This window comes from Lepidochelys olivacea (genome assembly GCF_965140295.1).
Source record: "Lepidochelys olivacea isolate rLepOli2 genome assembly, chromosome: 6".
Classification (NCBI taxonomy): Eukaryota; Metazoa; Chordata; order Testudines; family Cheloniidae; genus Lepidochelys; species Lepidochelys olivacea.
In genome coordinates this window covers 88,767,939-88,784,822 of record NC_140416.1, presented here as the reverse complement: position 1 = coordinate 88,784,822, position 16,884 = coordinate 88,767,939, and the positions used below count along the sequence as shown (strand labels likewise).

Genomic DNA, 16,884 nt, shown 5'->3' with positions numbered 1-16,884 from the left:
TTGTCTTCTATATCTGTTTTCAATCAGAACCAGTACAGAGGTTTCTAAACCCCAACCAGTTTGATGTGATGTTAAACAGTGGAAAAGCAAACTCAAAGGCCTTCCCCCAACTAAAACATGACTTCCCCAAAATGTCTCCTGTGCCAAGAGACCACAAGTTAATCTTCAGCCTAAAAAGGGAAGTTTTGGGGTTAAAATCCAGCTTCTGATGGACACTGTCTTAGTCATTGCTCCAGCAGCAGGTCATGGTTTGTAATCTTAACTTTAATAATTTTGATTATCTTCCAAATGAACAGTGTTAAATTTGTTACATTTTTAACTCAGGTCAAAGCTGCAGAGAAATGAGAACAGAGATATCAGCGAAGTTATTGCCCTGGGTGTTCCCAACCCTCGTACATCCAATGAGGTCCAGTATGACCAGAGGCTTTTCAACCAGAGCAAGGTAAAGAAATGAGACCCCTTCACACGCGTGTTTGATTTCTAAAAGGTGAATGCTGGGCCAACTCATCCCTTTGTAGGGACAGTCCAGTGTAGATAATTAGTGACCCCTTTCTGCTGGATGTACAGAGGAAAGCTCTGAAGGCAGACAGAGACATGTTGCAAGACAGAGCAGGAGCCACTTCAGCCAGCTGTTCTGATTCCCTTTCATTTAGTGCTGAGATATTAAAGTGATTGGATACTCTCTAAATACTTAAATGGATGATGGCCCTCTGTCAGGGGAATGAAGGAACTTCATTTTCACTGAATGCATAAAGAAATAAGGGAAATGTGCTACTGAGACAAGGAGGCATATGGTAAAGACAGATTCAGAACAGGAAGTTGATAGTAACTTGAAATTGGCAGACTGCAACTCCATGTTTTACTGCTCATATTGAAAATACTTCTCAAATGATTGTTACTTGCAGTGAGTTTTATTTAACCGCATCCCAACTGGACTTTGAAATCAACACTATCAGTGAAGTCTAGTTAATTGAAAGAATTCCATGTGCCCCTTTGTCCTCCTGCCAAGTGACTTTACAATCATTTTTTCTATTCTCACTTCTTGTGAAAGACCCATAGGAAGAAGAAAAATTGACTCTGTAGGAAAAGGAACATGCAAAAAGCTGAAAAAGCAGGCTTTTCCTCTTTACTTCAGTTCTAGGACTCCCTGGGTATTTTATTTTTTTAAGCTTGCTATTACTTTTATTACAACATTAAAAGCATTTTCACTTGCTTTAGTCCCAGTTTAAAACTGGTGTGGTATGTTAAACAGCTTCTCTGCAGGGCAGGTTGAAATAATCCCTGTATATTAAAATGCAGGTGCTCTTTCCTGTTTCTTGAGGATAGAAATGTCCTTTGCACAACAGATGTTCGTAGCACTGAGAGTTCATGATCACTAGACATTATATATTGTACCTCCCTGTAATTCATCAGCTTAATGTTTCCTCACTGAGCTTTTGACAACTCACGTGTCCTACTTGGATTAGTACCTCATGCATTATCCATTCTCTTCTCCTTTTCAGGGTATGGATAGTGGCTTTGCTGGAGGAGAGGATGAAATTTACAATGTCTACGACCAGCCTTGGAGAAGCGGTAAAGACATGGCCCAGAACATCTACAGACCTAGTAAAAATGTGGACAAAGACATGTATGGTGATGACTTAGAGGCTCGAATAAAGACTAACAGGTAAGAAAACAGGAGAAACTCAATCTCTTCCTATGCCATTTAGAACAATCTGGACTGAACATCATCTTTCTTCTGCTGCAGGTTTGTTCCTGATAAGGAATTTTCTGGCTCAGACCGAAGACAGAGGGGCAGAGAGGGACCCGTTCAGTTTGAGGAAGATCCCTTTGGTCTGGACAAGTTCTTGGAGGAAGCCAAACAGCACGGTGGTTCTAAGAGGCCCTCGGATAGTAGCCGCCCTAAAGAACATGAGCATGAGGGCAAGAAAAGGAGGAAGGAGTGAATGGACAGGCCTAATTGAGTACCAAGAATGGACTATAAACTGGGACTCCATGCTCATAACATTTTTAATCTATCAGCAGGAGTGTACAGTGGATGGTCATATATGAAGCAATTTAGCAGTTCTGTGCAGTGTAAACAGATGTGCATAATGGTTCTTCTAAGTTCTAGCCAGGACAACCACCCATGGAGAACAGGGGAGGGGGAAGATTGTTTTGGACCATTCGGGGCATATTATCTTTATGCAGGGCTTTAGCTATGCTATTCCCCTGTGCCCTATCAGCACTCACAAGAACTCTGTCCCAACATCTCAGGGTAAGATACCCTTGCCTGGAGCTTTAGTTTTTTGTTTTTAAACTAGCAAGGCTTTTACTTAATATGATAGTTCTCCTTGTGTATATAGCTAACCCCCTGCTTATGCTGTAATAAATGGAATTTGGGGGAGCTTGTAGGATAGAGTTCTTACGATTTACTGATCCCCTCTCAGCTCAAATATAAACAATACAGCCGCAGCAGAGGGAAACAGCTGGATTCTGTTTTAAAGTCAAAGACACTCACACTGCCCTCAGTAATGTTTATTTTAGACTTTCTTTACATGTTAGTGAAATAAAGTCTCCTGCTGCTGCTAACTCATGTCAGCTACTCCTTCATTTGCATATTGACTTCGAATACTTCTGGGTTTCTGCCGTCGAACCTGGAGCTGAAATAATGAAAGCAGCTATTTAAACCAAAATTGAAACTTCTGTTCAACTTCAACAGGAGACAACTGACTTCATATCCTCCATCCACACTGATCTCACTCTGGGACAGATGCTCTCAAAAGGTATTTTTTTATTCCACCACACTTGTACTTTCAGGAGCCATAAGTATAGATACTAGACTCCCAACAAGAAAGTTAAAAATAGCTGCTGCCCTGCAGGAGAAAAATCTTAATAGCTTCCCCAGAACTACACATAAAACTAGTGGAAAGTAACTGTCTAGGATTAAATGGGATAAATTGCTTCTACAGGGAGGAAAAAGCTTGACATCTCTTCATAACTAGCTTTTACATGAGACAACTCAGCATTTCCGACAGATTAACCTTTTGAACTACTTAGCAATATCAGTGAAGGGAAAAGCAAACTCCCTTTTACCAAGTTTATTATCCTGTTGTCTAGAGTCGTCTTGTTCTGCAAAGATTTGAACCCAGTAAATCCCTGACGTCCTCTCCCCACAACTACGTGTAATTACTCCTCCAAGTCTACATTCTTCTGCCACTTCCCTTTATCCTTAATTTTTTGCAATATTCTAAAAATCATGTTTGTCAACTAAAATTGTCACTAAAGGGAAACCAACTTGAAATTCAGTGAGTTAAAACGAGGTAGTACAGGTTAATGTTTTTAACTCTGTTACTGAAACCAACTGTGGGAAACAATGAAAATACTGTCAAATGCATATTTAATTTATAAGAACTCCTATCTTTTAATCAGTTGTAAAAACAGGTAAAAAGTTCAGACTAAAATAATTTGCATTGACTGGTTCCTTAGATCTAGGCTGCTTATTGTTCTAGCCTCTAGATATTTTATTAGTTCTATTATTTTAGTAAGGGTAGTTATTACAGGTGAAAGCAGTCAGGATCAGCTGAAGCTTGGTGGGGGGTTTTAGACTTTCCAAGCTATGCATTTAAGATCTCATCTTTAAACACAACACCTCTCATTGGGATTTTTTTAAAAATAAATTACCCAACCATCCATGGTCATATTAGGGAAAGAGTCCAGACAATACTGACAGAAGGTCCATTTCTGTAATGAAATGAGTCCCCATGAAAGGATGGAGTAGTTTGGGGCAATTACTGACTGAAGGGGCCAGTGTCTTGTTAGTCCTGTGACTGAGGCCACTAGAGGAGACAGCAAGTGGTTGGGCTCTACTGCCATCACTTTTCTGACACTTCGCTCTCAAGTTGTTGCATCAAACCTGGACAACTCAGTTGTCTGACTCTAGCATTTATCCACACAAGTTTTGGGGCACTGAGCCAATACATTCAATGTGGACATAAGAGGTGATATACTGAATTGCACAAGAAATGAACAATTCAGGTAAGGGAGTATGTCTACCCTTTGATACAAAACCTAAGGTTTCTTCTGAATCCTCATGTGGTGCTGGATTTCCAGCTAGCCTTAGTGGCCCAAACCACCACCTTCTAGCCCTTCTGTACTTGGCCAGAAAATCCTTGATTGATGTGGAGTGTCATCTAGATCTTTGACCTTCAGTATGAATGCATGCAATATACTTTACATGAGACTACTTCAGTTATGTCTACACTGCAATTAAACACCTGCAGCTGGCCTATGCCAACTGACCTGGGGTCTGGCTACACAGCTGTTTAACTGCAAACGCTTGTACCGGAGCTTGGGTTCTAGGACCCTGCCAGGGAAAACTATCCCAGAGCCTGAACTCCAATCCAAACATCTACACAGCTGTTAAACAGTTATGTAGCCCAACCCCTGCATGCCCAAAGTCAGCTGGCATAGGGCAGCTGCAGGTGTTTAATTACAGTGTGTAATAGCTTGGAAATGCAGAATGCAGCTGCCTTTTTAGTTGTGGTTATATGAATGACACCTGTGCTCTACAGCCTACACTGACTCCCATGTTATCTCCACTGCAATTTAAGGTGTTGGTTGTAAGTTTAAATTCCTTTACAGTTCAGCTCTTGCATATATTCATTTCTGTTCCTATTTACCTCATTACTTGACTCCAAGTGATATGTTCATACAGACCAAAGGTCCCCAAACTGAGGAACATTAGACAGAGACAGGGCTCCCAGCCGAATGCCTGACCCCAGCCCAGCCCTGTTCCCAGCCCAGGCCTGAGGCTGGAGTGAAGCCAGGAGCAGAGCCACGCCTGGCCACAGGCCCAGCTGCCAGCTCCCACTGCAGCCTGGCTGTAGCTCAACTCCTCCCAGATCCACCCCCACCTATGGCCCCAGTCTCCGCCCCTCTTCCCCCACCTCCACTGAGGTGCAGCCCGGTTCCCAACCAGGCACAGACAGAGTAAGGGGGCCGCAACCCTCAAAAGTCTGGGGCCACTGATATAGACTGTTCTTAAGTTTATATAGCTGTGGGTTGAATTCAAGGCTGTCTTGGACAGCCCTCTACTCTTGTATTTGTTTTCTTCCTTTTAGTCCAATATGAGGGAAATTTGACTTTCAAGAGACACTGCAGAGTCTACTTAGTCACATTATCTGGAAAAGAGGTTTGGGATAACTTCAGAGAAAGTTCTCAATTATAGGTTGGGGAGTGTTACAGCTGTCAATTTTACATTACTTCTATTGTAGTGTTCAGATGGTTCATCCAACTTGTGTTGGGAGAGGCACACAGAATGCTCCTCAGCACCCCTGGCCTACTCAAAAGGAGGTAAAAGAGTTCAGTTTCTTTTATAAAATAAAGCGTTCATTTAAAACAAGCTGTTACCTTGACTCCTTCTAGGATGTGGGATTCCTTCTGTAATGCATTGTGAAGGCCTTCTTCTGAAGAGAATCCAACCCAGCAAAAGCCTTTATGAAATCCTGTTTCTTTATCCTAGCCACCAAATACAAAATAAAATGTAGCTCAATAGACTGACAAAGTACTACACTGACATTGTTACAGCACCCTCTTACAAAGTTTTTCATGATAAAGATCCTTAGTTCACTAGAGAAAATTAAATACTTTCTTTCAGGAGCCCATCATACCCTTTCCAGAACACTTGAGCCCAACTGCCTTGTGAACTTGAATTTAACTGGACGCTGCTCCCCTCCCCTCCCACAGCTTGAGTCCGCAGCCAACATTGTCTTTTTAACATCAGTTTGAAAGGCTGGATAGCACAGTATGGTTATTTGTTCAAGACTGAAGGCATTACCTATTGTCTACCACAAGTGGCAGCATTTAAATGGGGGTTGATCTAAATCACAAGCCTGAGCCTTGGAAAATGAGGAAACAAGATTATAGCAGTAGTCTAAGATACTAGAAAAGCTGATTGCAATAGTAAGACAAGCAAGATGCATAGGAAAAAAAATCCATGACTTCCTAAATTCCTTTTAATGGGCTTTCCACTTTTAAGAATGCATTGCTATCCACGAAGAGGAAAGCTAGCTACAATAGCCAAATCTGCTAAAGTACCTCAGGCCTGAGCTACAGCTAGTTCTGCCACTGATTTCAATCATGACCAGCAGCACTACTTCCAACTTATGCTGAATCAGCCTTGTCACAGTGTGACATTTGTAGTGTCCCGTAAAGAGTGGTGATAAAGACATCAATTTTATTTTCAGAAATAAGATGATTCCCTGCATTCCCAAATAATTTCACCCACATCCCAAGTGGTCTCCACTTCTTATTGAATCTAGTCTTAGGTAAAATGATCAGTTCACAACTAGAAATTTAGGGGGATTGCTTGTTTTGTTTTCCAGCTGTAGCTTACTAACATTGGGGTTATCAGTGAGGGGAAAAGATACTTTTATCATGTCAAAATATTCATTTTTGAACAACTGGACTGGAAATCAGTGTCCTACCAGTTAAGACAGCTTTAGAGAAATATTTTAAACTCCTGGAGAATTAGAGGAATTTCAAAGATGCATCTGCTATATCTTCAGAATGGAATTTATTCACCACCATTTGGTCAGAATATTTTGACATAAGACAATTGACAGAAGTGAGGAAGCAGAAGCATTGTTTATATGAACTACCATGCACCATGAACTACCAAGTTGCAGTGGGGGAGGTTTAGATTGGATATTAGGAAAAACTTTTTCACTAAGAGGGTGGTGAAACACTGGAATGCATTACCTAGGGAGGTGGTAGAATCTCCTTCCTTAGAGGTTTTTAAGGTCAGGTTTGACAAAGCCCTGGCTGGGATGATTTAACTGGGAATTGGTCCTGCTTCGAGCAGGGGGTTGGACTAGATGACCTTCTGGGATCCCTTCCAACCCTGATATTCTATGATTCTATGATCAGCCAGCTGCCATTTTTCCTAAAAATGGTTGTCTTCCCATATTTCTGAAGCATCCACAACCATCTTCCCAGCTAAAGTGGAATAAAGGACTTTCTTTTTTTTTTTTTTTTTTACAGCCACCCCATTTGGCTCCTTCATTGCCTACCAAGGGGCTATTGTGAAGCAGCAAAAAATCACTTTTCAGCTTATTTAACACAAAAAGTCAAATACCGTATGTCCAGTTAAGCAACACCAACTAAGGCACCTAATAACTTTGCATTTGTATAACATCTTGCAACATAGGAGTTCAATGAATATAGGACATTATAATGCCCACTTTGCAGATGGGTAGTAAGGCTCCAAAAGGTTATGTGGCCAAGCTCACTAAGTACTTCAGTAGGCACACATAATAGTAACCAAAAGTCCAGACTCCCACTTCTAACATTCTGAAGTGTTGTCCAAATATTAGCTATAACTGTTTATAACAATCTGAAAGCAGGAACCACCAAAAGGTATATGAGTTATTTAGGGTGGCCCAAGGAAATATAATGAGATGGAATTAAGGAAAATTTGATCAGAATACAAGAAAAGGCTTCTTAACAGTGATATCAACAAAGCCATGGAAAAAAATCTCAAGAGGAGTAGTGGAAGTTTCACTGGGGACTAAACTAACTAAGCATTTGTTCATAGGGAACAACCCCAAGTTAGTGGGGAAAGTTGGACAATATGAACTAATAGGTACTTTCCAGCTCCTGTTGATTATATGATAAATAACATGAATAGCAGTGTTAATTTGCTTTGGATAAAGGGGCAATTAGCTAAAGAAAGGCAGATACTCACAAATGGCAACATGCATTTTCTTACAGTCCCAAACTGAGCAAAATAGTTTCTGAGTTCCCCTGTGGGAGAAAAACGTACAGTCACAACGAAGTCCACGACATCCAACAACCCCGATAAGATTTTTTTGTAAACAATGGGCCTGTGCCTAAGGCCCTACCGTGAGACGTGCCCATCCCTCCTTCACACACACACCCCTCAAGGGCAGCGCAAGCTGCCCCGCGATACACGTCCCGCTCTACCCACGAGCTTGGCCTCTCTGCTGGAGCAGACAATGGCGGGGCGGGGGAGCTCTGCAATGAAGCCGTCCGCCCCGCTGGAGTCCCGGACAGGAGCCAGCTGCTGCCGGGCGGGGACTGGCTCCTGCTCCCCTCTGCGGGGCGGACAGGGGGCTCCGCGGCCCGATCGGGCCCGCTCCTCACACCGCCCGGTGACTGGAGACCTGGACCCGTCCGGGGAGCTCGGCACGGGGGAGGGGGGGCGCCCCGCTACCCGGACTCACTCGTGGCCAGAGTCCAGGGGACTTGGGATACGAAGAGCTCGAACACTCGCCGGGGATAAGCGCGCGTCGCCGCCATCTTGGAAGGAGAAGAGCGAATTCTGACCTCTGACCTCTTCCCGCTCAGCCAATCAGATGCGAGCCGTCCGTCGGCTTGTGCTCCCGCGGGCGTGGGGTGTGAGAGGTTGTCAGTGCCAAGATGGCGGCGGCCGCGGCTGCGGCCCTGGCGCGGGAGGGTAGGGAAGACGCCTTCCGCCGGCTCTTCCGTTTCTACCGGCGGCGGGATCTGCGGGGCGGGCCCGACTTGCGGGCTGTAATTGATTTCTCCGCCCCGGGGGACCAGGTAACTGCGGGGAGTTGGGGGGGATCCCGGCGTCCGCTCCCGGGCACCGGCCGCCGCTCTCGCCCTCAAGTCCCCCGTTCATCAGACCGACTGGCGCCGCAAGCCTCCTACGCGGGCACTAAGTGCCCTGGGAGGAACAGGAGTGTCAACTCGGCCCTGGGCTATTCACTGCGCTGCCCACCCCCAGCTTTAAGGAAATCGGCAGTTTGGTTCCCCTCAAATCATGAGATGGGCTCAAAACCGTGAGGTGCTAAAAACGCTGGGGCTTTGTCTTGGTTTCCTGGTTTGTGAGCCTTCATCGCTTTGTCAGGCTTTTCCCTGCTGCAAGCACGCGAGCTAGAAACGTGTGCGCTCGAGGAAGGTGGAAATTCTCGTGTGAGGGCCTGACTCCAGGAGCTGGGGAAAGCGTAGGGTGCCATGTGACTTGCACTACATTCTGAGAATTGGCATCTCTAGAGGTTGCATGAAAACCTTTTAGAAGAGCCCATCAGATTTGTTTACAGCGTACTCCGAAGGGCTAAACTTTCCTCCTTTCCTTTTTATGTGTATGTTAATATTTCTATTCGCCTTGCTGGAAATACTTGTCTTGACTGTTTACAGTACAAACAATGGTACTGTTAAAGCGGCTGCCCCAATGCAAACAAGCCAACACTGGCTCCTCAGGTTCATACAATCTTTTACCAACAGTAGTTGATCACAGTATCTGTGACTAGCATTTTTCCCATCTGCAACAGCAGATTTATGGATGTGTGTTCTTCACATGGGAGTTGTTTTCAGTGTGGTGGGCTGGAACCTCATGGAAAACTTTGAAATGCACCCAGCTAGAAATCCTTTTCCATTACCTATTAATCTCTCTGCATTTCTAAAGCACCATACTAGGTATACATAATCTCTTAATATGATCATATTCCTCTTGGGTTTTTTTTAATTGTGTATTATTAAGACTATTTGAGAAAGGAAGCTGTTTCCTTAAGAGCCAATCTATCTGCTGCTTATTTCCTCCCTAAATCCAGCATCTTCTATCTGTGGTAGCACAATTAGCTGATGTAGAGAAACACGTTAAGAATAGAGGATGACAACTTCAGGGGAGTAATAAACAGAAGAGGCAAATAAGCACTCTCTCTAAAATAACATAGTCCTTTTCAACTATGTAAGAGAAACATGCTGCATATGACCCAGGATCAACAATTTTTGTCTACAAACCTGGACAAGTTTAGTGGTCCTCCCATAACATTGTGAAGAGCACATCCTGATCGTAGGAAGAGCTAGTAATGACCTCCAGATTTAGGTTGCCTAACGCTTTCTACTATAAAAGATTTTTGCAACCCTTTTTTTAGAAGCTCTAACACCTCTATCTCTAACACCTGCTTTGGAGGATAGAGTTAAAATTCAAAATGATCTGCACAAACTGGAGAAGTGATCTGAAGTAAATAGGATGGAATTCAAGAAGGACAAATGCAAAGTACACTGCTTAGGAAGGAACAATCAGTTTCACACATACAAAATGGGAAATGACTGCCTAAGAAGGAGTACTGTGGAAAGGGATCTGGGGGTCATAGTGGATCACAAGCTAAATATGAGTCGACAGTGTAACATTGTTGCAAAAAAGGCAAACATTCTGGGATGTATTAGCAGGAGTATTGTAAGCAAGACACAAGAAGTAATTCTTCCGCTCTACTCCATGCTGATTAGGCCACAACTGGGGTACTGCGTCCAGTTATGGGCGCCACATTTCAGGAAAGATGTGGACAAATTGGAGAGAGTCCAGAGAAGAGCAACAAAAATGATTAAAGGTCTAGAAAACAAGAGCTATGAGGGAAGATTGAAAAAATTGGGTTTGTTCAGTCTGGAGAAGAGAAGACTGAGAGGGGACATGGTAACAGTTTTCAAGTATATAGAAGGTAGTTATACAGAGGAGGGAGAAAAATTGTTCTTAACTTCTGAGACTAGGACAAACAGCAATGGGCTTAAATTGCAGAAAGGGTAGTTTAGGTTGGACATTAGGAAAAACTTCCAAATGGTCAGAGTGGTTAAGACTGGAATAAATTGCCTAGGGAGTTTGTGGAATCTCCATCATTGAGGATTTTTAACAGCAGGTTGGACAAACGCCTGTCAGGGGTGGTTTAGATTAGTGGTTCTCAAACTTTTGTACTGGTGACCCCAACTGGTGACCCCTTTCAGATAGCAAGCCTCTGAGCGCAACCCCACCCTCACTTGTAAATTAAAAACACTTTTAAATATATTTAACCCCATTATAAATGCAGGAGGGAAAGCAGGGTTTGAGGTGGACGCTGACAGCTCGTGACCCCCCCCCCATGTAATAACCTTGCGATCCCCTGAGGGGTCCTGACCCCCAGTTTGAGAACCCCTGGTCTAGATAATACTTAGTCCTGCCTTGAGTGCGGGGGACTGAACTAAATGACCTCTCAAGGTCTCTTCCAGTTCTATGATTGTTGTCATCCAGGAATAGTTAATAGGCGGACCATGGGCCAAATCCAGACTGCCAGCCACTTTTGAACGGACCCTGAAAGCTATTTTTTTATTATCATCATTTGTTTTTTTTATTACTTTCTCTGGAGTCTGGACCTTGACTATACCTTGACCAAGAAATTTGGACCTTGACAAAAAATAATTAACTACCCCTGCTGTAGTCCTTTGAAATTCAGCAGGAATGAAACCCTCAGGCTACAGAAGTGACTTTTCTTTTCTCCATGGAATACTGTTGAAGTTTCAGATATAAACTGTTAAAAAAACACTATTTAATCACTGTGACTTTCACTGCACAGGAGAATGTTGGCAGAATGCCAAAACAGCTGAACATGAATATTTTTAAGGCCAGGCTCACACATTGGCTAAAGCAACAGCATACATTTTTCTGGGAACAGGAGCTGCTGGAGTAGCTTTCAGGGGTCAAAAAGCCCAGCCTCACGCTCTACCTCCCACAATGCCCCTCCTGAGAGGAGACACATTACCCCAGCAACTTATCCCCTTTCTGGTGGCGGTTCTGCTTCCCCCAACTTCCTGGGTGGGAAGGAGAAGGAAGTCCCACAATGACACCCCCTGACTGTTCTTCAGACCTACCACAAAGCCCCAGCTATCCCTGCCTTGCTTTGTGGACATAACATGGGGAACAAAATCTATCTGTCTCTGCGGGGACCAAGAGAGAAAGCCAGATTGGGCTGTCAGACCCAGCATGTGGCACCAGCAGCCCATCTACCCTTCTTGGATAGCAGTCTTCTGCTGCCAACTAATGTAATTAGTTCTGTTTAAGTCAGGGGTTCTCAAACGGTGTCAGCACCCCTCAGGGGGTCACGAGGTTATTACATCGGGGTCGTGAGCTATCAGCCTCCACCCCACACCCTGTTTTGCCTCCAGCATTTATAATGGTGTTAAATATACAAAAAAAGTGTTTTTTTAGTTTATAAGGGGAATCGCACTCAGAGGCTTGCTATGTGAAAGGGGTCACCAGTACAAAAGTTTGAGAACCACTGGTTTAAGTGTTAGAAGTATGTGTTGAAGCTTCAAGGTTCAAGCTCTACTAATGAGTCGTGATGTGGGGATTGTTGCAGTTTTACTTATTTTATATTTTATCTTTTTCCTAAAACAAACAAACAAAAAAAAACCTAGAAAATTACACTTTAAAAAGACTACATAAAAAATGTTATTTAGGTTGCATAGTCAAGCAATTTAAGTTAGAAAATGCCAGATTTAAAATTGTCTGGGCCATCCATCATACCAGGAGAAGGAAGCTCGATGCGGAGGGGGAGGTTACTCCACAACTGCAGGGCCTATTTCTGTTCCTCATCCAGTCATGTCTCTAGGCACAGTTCCTCTGGACAGTGTCCACTGACTTCGTAGACGCCTTTGTGAAGCAGTGGGCTCTGTTGGAAGTTCCCCTCAGGATCCCTGCTTCTTTACCTCTGACCTGACCCTTGCTCCTGTTTTTTCATTTGTTATGCCCTATAATCAAGTGATGCTCAAATCCAGTGGTTCCTCCCTATTCATTGAGGGGGAGGGCCTTTAGTTTTGGGCAGGCCTACAGCCACCAATCCCCAGTACTTCAGATATTGCACTCCTTCCAATTCCTGCAATAAATGAGGTTGGGGCACTGCAGACAACAGCCTCTTCTACTTGCACTACCCTGATTCACCCCTAGAAGAGGTCTGTACTGTGCACTGAATGAGGCGGGGTCCTGTGGAAAAAATAGTGTGAGATTAGGTAATTAAAGACAGTTTTGTAATGCATTTACACCAAAGGACCAAATTAAGGTTGCACAGGCAACCTTCATTCTGGCATCTCCTAACTTTTGAGAGCTTGCTTATGCAACCTTAATAATACTCTTAATATGGTTTGTGTTTGTGTGTAATGTCTATATAGAAGTCCTTTCAAAGTGTTTCTATACCTAGTAGGCTGTAAGACAAATGGTCATAAAATCACATAATTTTTATTGCTCTCTTCCCCCAACATAATTTCCAATATGAAGTTCTAAGATTGCATGACCTGCTAGTTAGAGATTAATAAGAACATAAGGATGGCCATACTGGGTCAGACCAAAGGTCCATCAAGCCCAGTATCCTGTCATCTGACAGTGGCCAATGGCAGGTGCCCCAAAGGGAATGAACGGACAGGTTATCATCAAGTGATCCATGCCGTGTCACCCAGTCCCATCTTCTGGCAAACAGAGGCTAGGGACACCATTCCTGCCCATCCTGGCTAATAGCCATTGATGAACCTATCTAGCTCCCTTTTGAACCCTAATACTTCATACCATTTGAAAACTCTGATTCCAGTCTGTCACGTACTATAAAACATTGTGGTTTCTAGCTCTAGTAGTTCTTGTAGCGTGGCCATTACATCTTAATTACTGTATTGTTGTATGGACAAAACCAAGCTATTAGTTAGAATGATGTGATTTTTTTTTAAGGTCCATTATCTTACAAGCTGCCGTCTGTAGAAACAAATGTGTCCAAAAGCACTGCTAGACCAAGGCAGCCCTGGTGGTTTTAATGTGTGATATCTCAAAATCCATCAGGGCTAGAAACAAATGCACTATGCCTTTAAAAGAAACTGAGATTCCACATACATCATATGCTCATAAGCCTGGGATTTTTCAAAATAGCAGACTTTAAAAACATAAGTGGTTTTCAGCCTAGCAGTTCTTTTTAGGCAATGGTCCAGTGCTTTCTCCTGAGGGCATTCTGCACCAAAAAATTAAAAATTCTGCGCACAATATTTTAAAATTCTGCAAATTTTATTTGTCAAATAAATGTGGAGGCTCCAGCATGGCATTGGGGAGCACAGCTACTGGCTGCACGGTGGTGGGAGATCACTGTGCAGCTCCCCACCCCGGGGCATGGACTCAGTAGTGAGGCTGCACCCAACCCTGACACAGCGCAAGGACCGAGCCTGCCCCAGAAACACCCCAGTGCCTTGTTCCTCCATGTCAGGTGCACCAGGTGTAGGCAGGCAGGATCCAAGTGTGGAGGGATTTAGTGTGTGGGGGATCTAGGTGTGGGTTGAGAGAGTTCTCTGTGGGGCAGTCTGGGTGCAGGTGGCTCGGGGGGCATCTGGATGCATAGGAGCTTTTGGGGGGGTTCTGGGTGCATCGGTAACGAGACCCTGCAGGGGGACCAGGTGAAGGGGCTCAGGTGTAGGGAGGAGATGGTTGGGGCTCAGTGTCGGGGGGGGATAGAGCTTGGCAAGGGAGTCTGGGTGTCGGGGGCTTGGTGGGGTTCCAAATGCTGGGGGAGTGGAGCCCAGTGGCGTGGGGATCTGGGTTCAGGTGACTCGTCGGGGTATTCCAGATGTGTGAGGGGTGAGGCTCGGCAGGAGGGTCTGGGTATGAGGGGTTCTGGATGCATGGGTTTTGGGTGGATGGGGGAGCAGCTCCCTGTATAGGGATCCCTCCCACTGCAGCTGAGGACTGATGGGTGCAGGAAGTGAGGTGGAGGGGAGAGTTTGCAGAGCTTCCTGCAGCCTTGGGAGAAATCTGGGGGTGGGTCTGACCCAGCCCCAGATGCCGTGCAGGGGAGGAGGAAGTCCTGTCTTCCCCAGCCCAGCCAGGACTAGCAGCTGAGCCCAGCACAGGGAGGAGACACCAGCCGGGTGCTCCCCAGTCTTGCTTCCTGCCCCAGAGTGATTTACCTCTCTGCTGGCTGCCCTGGGCACCCAAAACATACTGCTGGGGAGGGTTCCATGACTGCTCTTGTGGCTTCCCTTTGCTTTCCTGTCAGAAAGTCATTTTTCTGTGGGGAAGCAAAGAAATCTGCGGGGGACATGAATTCTGCACATGCGCAGTGGCTCAGAATTCCCTCAAGAGTAAAAGAGATTTGGGTTCTTGCTCTAATCCCTTTTCTCAGGTTTCATTTCCGCCCCCATACTCCATCCCTACCGTATTCTCTTTCCTATTTCTCTCTTTGCCTGCTATCTAACAGCGAATCTTGCTTAGCTGCCAAGACAACTCTATGCCTTGCAGCAGCGCCGTGAGCCTATGACCAGAACAGCATCTAAAAGCAATGCCTTCAACAACCCACTCCTGATACAAGTTTGACAGATCTTGATTGGGTGATAAGATCATGTGCTGAGCCTGTGTTTTTCCTGCAGTGAGGCTGTAAGTCACACCACCGACAGAATCTGCATTTTCTGTTTGTGGTATTCTTTTCCCTTTCCTCCCCTCAAAAATGACAGATAATACATCTAAAACAGTGGTTTTCAAACTGCAGGTTGCGACCCAGTACTGGGTCACAGAATGTAAGGCACTGGATCACAGTGGCTCTGGTCAGCACCGCTGACCGGGCCATTAAAAGTCCCGTTGGCGATGCTGCCTGGGTAAGGCAGGCTAATCCCTACCTGTTCTGACACCGTGCTGCATCCTGGAAGCAGCCAGCAGCAGGTCCGGCTCCTAGGCAGGGGGCCACAGGGCTGCCCAAAGTGGGAACCAGCCACTGGGAGATGGGGGATGGGGGAGCAGTGTCTGCAGGTGAGAGCCACATGGAGCTGCTTGCGTGCCTCCGCCTAGGAGCCAGGCCTGCTGCTGGCTGCTTCCAGGGTGCAGCGCGGTCCACAGTGCCAGGACAGGAAGGAAGCATGTCTTAGCACCCCCGCTGACCGGGAGCTGCCCAAGATAAGCCCACGCCCCAATCCCCTATCCCAGCACTGAGCACCCCCCAAATCTGGAGCCCTGTCCTGTACCCCAAACCCTCATCCCCAGCCCCACCCCTAGCCCTCACCCCTGCACTCCAACCCTCTACCCCAGCCCTGAGCCCGTCCCACACCCCAAACCCTTCATCCCCAGCTCCGTTGGGTCATGGGCATCAACAATTTTCTTAAACTGGGTCGCCAGAAAAAAAAGTTTGAAAACCACTGATCTAAAAGACTATTGTTAAAAGGGGGTTTTCCCTATAGAAAATGATACAACTAAAAGAACTAAGGGATATTATTAACGTGAAAACCTTACATTTCTTCTGCTTTGGCTGGTTTTCATTTTTCTGTGTCATTAATTTTAAAAGATTTGTAATGATGGTTGTTGCAACAGGAGTAAGCTACTGATAACTTGACACAGAACCCTGGAACACACTTAACTGTTTAATGTTGAACAATGAACAAGGGTTTCATTAACATCTTTTCCTTTTGTGGGGCGGCACGCGCTGAGACTCCCACTTATCAACACAATATGTGTTCTCCAGGACTTCAGTGTTCCCTCTAATTTTTTACCTCCATATGCGGAATGAATTTGTTATGTGCACCAATATGGAGGTTTGGAGTGTGGGAGCGGGCTCAGGGCTGAGGCAGAGGGTTGGGGTGTGGGCTCTGGGGTGAGGCTGGGGATGAGGGATCGGGGGTGAATGAGGGAGCTCAGGGCTGGGGCAGAGAGTTGGGGCACAGGGATGAGGGGTTTGGGGTGCAGGCTGCCCCGGGGCTGCGGCAGGGAGAGAGAACTCCCCCCAGCCCTCTCTTGCAGCAGCAGTTCGGGGCTGGGGGAGAGGCACCTCTCTCCGGAAGCTCTCGGGGGGGATGGTGTGGGGGGTTGTGCACCTCTCCCCGCTGCGGCAGGTCCACGCTGGGGCTGGTGAGGAGGGGCGCCTCTTCCTGCCGCAGCCCTGAGCCCCTCTGCGAGGCTTAATAGGCAGAAGCACAGCTTAGAGGGAACTTTGCTGCTGTCCCTTTGGGAAATTTTAAGCACTTCTAAGTACTGAAAGCATCAGCGGTGTCTGATCCATTTCTGTGTCTCTGTTCTGTCCCTACCACCATCGCAGGTTATTTGATATTTGGCAATGGATGTATTTTTTTTTTCCCCCATGGGCTAAAAATGTGTTGGAT

The 16,884-nt window shown here is 45.5% G+C and overlaps 3 protein-coding genes across 3 annotated transcripts in view; 2 read left to right on the top strand and 1 right to left on the bottom strand.

Annotated features, from left to right (window-relative positions):
• The window catches only part of SNW1 (SNW domain containing 1), a 22,726-nt gene extending 20,155 nt beyond the window's left edge, over positions 1 to 2,571 (top strand). Inside the window, exons 12-14 of the mRNA XM_084630668.1 lie at positions 325 to 442; positions 1,503 to 1,666; positions 1,748 to 2,571. Coding sequence (XP_084486794.1) covers positions 325 to 442; positions 1,503 to 1,666; positions 1,748 to 1,946 — 481 coding nt within the window. The 3' untranslated portion in view covers positions 1,947 to 2,571. The remainder of the gene's footprint in view (positions 1 to 324; positions 443 to 1,502; positions 1,667 to 1,747) is intronic.
• SLIRP (SRA stem-loop interacting RNA binding protein) lies at positions 2,503 to 8,375 on the bottom strand. Its single transcript, XM_084630670.1, has 4 exons — positions 8,226 to 8,375; positions 7,727 to 7,785; positions 5,392 to 5,499; positions 2,503 to 2,642 (listed from the first exon to the last, which is right to left on the bottom strand). Exons 1-4 carry the CDS (start codon positions 8,299 to 8,301, stop codon positions 2,568 to 2,570), a joined length of 318 nt encoding a protein of 105 aa, XP_084486796.1. The 5' UTR covers positions 8,302 to 8,375; the 3' UTR covers positions 2,503 to 2,567.
• The window catches only part of ALKBH1 (alkB homolog 1, histone H2A dioxygenase), a 21,701-nt gene continuing 13,138 nt past the window's right edge, over positions 8,322 to 16,884 (top strand). The window contains exon 1 of the mRNA XM_084630669.1: positions 8,322 to 8,565. Within this exon, the coding sequence (XP_084486795.1) occupies positions 8,422 to 8,565 (144 nt within the window). The 5' untranslated portion in view covers positions 8,322 to 8,421. The remainder of the gene's footprint in view (positions 8,566 to 16,884) is intronic.

Excerpts from the sequence above, each read along its gene's own strand:
- SLIRP (XM_084630670.1), bottom strand. The coding sequence starts at position 8,301 with ATGGCGGCGACGCGCGCTTATCCCCGGCGAGTGTTCGAGCTCTTCGTA. Across the intron at positions 5,500-7,726 it reads GAAAATGCATGTTGCCATTT|GATAAAGAAACAGGATTTCA; the intron begins GTGAGTATCTGC and ends TTTGGTGGCTAG. Across the intron at positions 2,643-5,391 it reads ACATCCTAGAAGGAGTCAAG|CTCCAGGTTCGACGGCAGAA; the intron begins GTAACAGCTTGT and ends TCATTATTTCAG.